Source organism: Atta colombica, unplaced genomic scaffold (genome assembly GCF_001594045.1).
Source record: "Atta colombica isolate Treedump-2 unplaced genomic scaffold, Acol1.0 scaffold277, whole genome shotgun sequence".
Lineage (NCBI taxonomy): Eukaryota > Metazoa > Arthropoda > Insecta > Hymenoptera > Formicidae > Atta > Atta colombica.
The window spans coordinates 1,462,742-1,466,994 of record NW_017259378.1 but is presented as its reverse complement, the minus strand read 5'-3'; the positions used below and the strand labels follow the sequence as shown (position 1 = coordinate 1,466,994).

The window sequence follows — 4,253 nt, the reverse complement described above, 5'->3', positions numbered from 1 at the left end:
ATATATATAAAATATTATTCTATTTTACATTAAATGTTATACAATAAACTAAAATGTAAATGAATTAATTTTTAGTAGAATATTTTCATTAGAGAAAAGAAAAATCGAAACTTGTTTTCGTATATAATTTGCAAATTGTTTGTTAGATGGCGACACATATTCTATTGACATTACATAATCAATAAACATAAAATTTCAAGTTACAATAAAATCTCTCATTTATACGCATCCAGACAATATGAGCTTGCATCAATATAATATTATGTATTATTATGTTTAAATAAAAAAAGAATACATAATTAATCATTGAAGCTGGCATTACAGCCGCAATTCACTTTATATATACATATTTTTATATATTTTAGTGAAAAAAAGAAACATTTAATGATTCTGTAAAAATGATTTTGTATATGTATGATAGTTATTTAACTTTAGTCCAAGCATTCCAAGCTTATAACACACTGCAGAAATAATGTTTCGTATGGTACTATTACATATCATACAATCATGATTTATATTTATATGAAATTTTTGTAAATAATAATGCGAAATATTGGAAAAAGTCGAAATGAAATTTAACTAAAGAAAAAGAGATATATAAAAATAAAGAAACAATGTTTACGGATTTCTATCAAATAAAATATGCTGAAACTCAATTTTTTTTTGTTTAATAGGAAAAACATAAATGATTAAATTAAATTATGAGATTATTGTATATTAATTTTAGAATCATTTACATACTTTCCAAATTTAATATACATAATAGATAATCAAACTGATTAAATTTCGTTAAAATTGAACATTGAAACGCAACATGAAAATAAATTTTTTGTGATACAATAATATATATTTAATTGTAGTGTAATTTTCTATAGAATACTATTTATTCGTGACAAAATTTTTTTTTATATTGAAAAAATAATGAGAAAATTAATTTCTTTTCTGTTAGCAAGTCTACATAACTAAATAATGTGCTTGATGTAATAGCATTATTATAAGAAATGTTATTCAAGTAATGTTCAAATTACCTTGTAGATGTTGTTTATTCCATCTATTATTCGGCCGAAAACAGTCTTATTCTCGTTTAGAGTTCTCAAACATTTAAATGTGAGATTAAATTTGGAGTCTGTTTTGTCGTTATCATTGTCGCAAGTCGATAGGATACCGGGTCCTGTATGACGTAGATTAGAGCTTTCCTTGTCAAATGAGTCACCATATATGGAAGTACCACCGGTACCGTTAAACTTCGTAACATCTCCTCCTTGACACCAGTAGCCAGAGACAATACGATGAAATGGAGTGTATCTGCGTAAATTATAATTTTTATATGAAATATCTTTAAAAATTTTAGACTTAATAATTTTTAAAAAAATTTTGGATAAATTTAAATTTTGAGTCAATCTCAAGCATTATGATTTATATCTATTACCTGTGTATTTATAATTAATTTTTTATCTATTACCTGTGTATTTATAATTAATTTTTTTTTATATAATATATTTACAATATAATATAATTTATGCACTTGTATGATAGTCCATTCACTCCATGACAGAAAGCTGCAAAGTTCTCACATGTACGTGGTGCGATACTGTCATAGAGTTCAAATACTATACGCCCTAATTTCTGATTTTCTTCTTTAATTCCAATGTCGAAGAAACATTTTGTTTGACTTTTCTCAGCTAATTGTTTTTGTATATCTAACATAGTAGATAATTTTTTAATTATTGAAATGTATCTGCATAATATAGAAAGATATGTAGAAATTTCAGTGCAAAATGTAAAAGTAAAAGTGTAAACTTTGAAAATACTACAAAATTTTATTACAAAATTTTATTTCTGAATATTATTAATTAGATAACCTTGTACGGTGTTCTACTGCTTCATGCATTCTCTTCCACTTTTTCACAAACTCACGGGCGGGGTATTGACTTTCCGCTTGACAGATTTTCTTTAATATAATTTTATTGTTCTGCATAATTATATTGTTTCTACGCTCTTGATCCTCAAATTTCGTTTTATATTTGACATCCGGCGCCCAGCAATTTACAGACCCCTAAAAATAAAACAAATGATTAATGTTGTCATGTTTTATTTGTGCTTATCTCATTTGGATTAATATTGCCTAAAAATAAATGAAATTGAACAATTTTATATAATATTAGAAGTATATATAATAAATGCATCATTAATTTTTTTTATTAACAAATATACAACATATGTAAGATTATATTAGTTAAAGTAAGATATGACAATACTAACCCCTAATCGATGAATTATATTTATCTTCTTCAATAGTTTTATATTTTCTCGATCTATTTGTTTAACTCGTATTGCGTCGTGTTGTAAATGATGAGATTTTAAATAAAGACATGCATTGAAATGTGGAGGTTTGTTATCAATTTTCGATACAACACGCACATGATGAGATTTCCTATGCTTTTTATTATTCATAATAGTATTAAATTTAGATAAAATTTAATTTTTATTATATAGTTTTAGAAAAATATTTGTTGTGGAAATTTATATTGATATTATCATATTTTTACGTTAATTTGATTTGTAGTATTATTTGGAGTGAATTTATAACCAAAATTTCTGAAAATCTCCATTTACACGACATTATATGAATTGATGCAATGTTCAGATAATTATTATTATGTAACATTCGGATTGAATTTAATAGCGAATGATGTTCTTTAACAATATGCTTTGAGAGAGAAAAAGCATAATAATAAGCATAATAATATTTATTATATAATAAACTTATATTCATAAAAGTTGACGTTAATGAGCTTATCTGATTATGTGCAATTCATTAATTAAATTATTAATTATATCTGTTTATTTCTTTTGTTAGATTCAACATCCAATTAGAATTAAATTATCTCAGGTAATACAATAATTCATGCAATGTACATGATATAAATAGAATTATCTTTTTTTATTATTGGCATTATTTTTCAGCAACAATTTATATTTTTTATGCATATAATAAAATATATAAAACTGCTTTTATGAAGAAAAAAACCATTGCAATAATGAGAAAGATAAAATAAGACGTAAAAATAAGACGTAAAAATAAGATGAAAGATTTTATATTTTGCATTTTCTGTAAAAGAATATTAATTCTCAGTAAGAATATATAAATATTATCTAAACATATCAAATGTTATTTAAAAAGGTATATTACATACTGAATGTTAAATTAATATTTATTAGAACATTCGTTTATGTATTTAGCTATAATTTTTTGATACATGCTTGAATCTGTCTATTTGTATTAATATAATTCCAAGTGTCAGAATAGATTCGGAATACTAGAAAAAAGAAATTAGAATTGATATTGATGATTAATATGTAGCTATTTTTAAATAATAAATAATTAATAACACACTTTGTAAAGGAATTTATATCCAAATTGGAAAAGTCTAAGCCCGCAAAACTTCAGTGGCGCTTGTGTTACTTGCAATAAAAATTGTAAGATCTTAAGAACATAAAGAATTTAGTTGTTACTTTTTAGTTTGTGTTGAAACTTAAATTAAAATTTAATTTAGACAGTAACATCTTTTAATATTATACTGAATTACATTTTCATGTATTTCCACATCGTAAGAGAAATATAATATTTTACATATAACATTACTTGTCGCATTTGCCTAAAATTGGAACTAATGTTATTTATAATTTTGTAAAATTTAGCATTATAAATATTGTTAGCAATCATACAATCACTGAAAGTAAAATAAATGTTTGAATTTGTATATAGAGAATTGATACCTTTGCACTAACTTTCTCACACATATAATTGATCAGGACAATTCTAGAGATGTACCAAGATAGCCATAGTATGATTATAGTGATGAATAAAATTCTTTTATTAGTTACATAATATCTGATAAATATTGCAGTAAAAAGTTCACGGAAAAACTCCGCTATGAAACCGAAATAACATACCATCTTCCAAGTCATTTGTATTTCGAATATTGAGTTTATCTCGCGAGATATTTTCTGTAACTCCAAATGAAGATGTCTGCGTAAATATGATAAATTTTATTAAGCAAAATCATAAGCAATAATAATTACATTTATATTTACATTATGATCCAAGTCATATGTTTACTGCTTGGAGGCTGGCGTCGATGTGAATGTAACATAGGACTTTCCCATACTCGCTTAATTCCACATATATTCTCTGTTGTTAATTTGTGAAGATGTTTGTTGATTTGATCAAATTTCAATCCTAAGTATCT

The 4,253-nt window shown here is 24.2% G+C and overlaps 1 protein-coding gene across 1 annotated transcript in view; it reads right to left on the bottom strand.

The window, feature by feature from the left end:
* The window catches only part of LOC108689796 (peptidyl-prolyl cis-trans isomerase-like), a 2,185-nt gene extending 478 nt beyond the window's left edge, over positions 1 to 1,707 (bottom strand). The window contains exons 1-2 of the mRNA XM_018196731.1: positions 1,526 to 1,707; positions 1,029 to 1,305 (exon numbers count right to left, since the gene is read on the bottom strand). Coding sequence (XP_018052220.1) covers positions 1,029 to 1,305; positions 1,526 to 1,707 — 459 coding nt within the window. The remainder of the gene's footprint in view (positions 1 to 1,028; positions 1,306 to 1,525) is intronic.
* Positions 1,708 to 4,253: the final 2,546 nt, after the last annotated feature.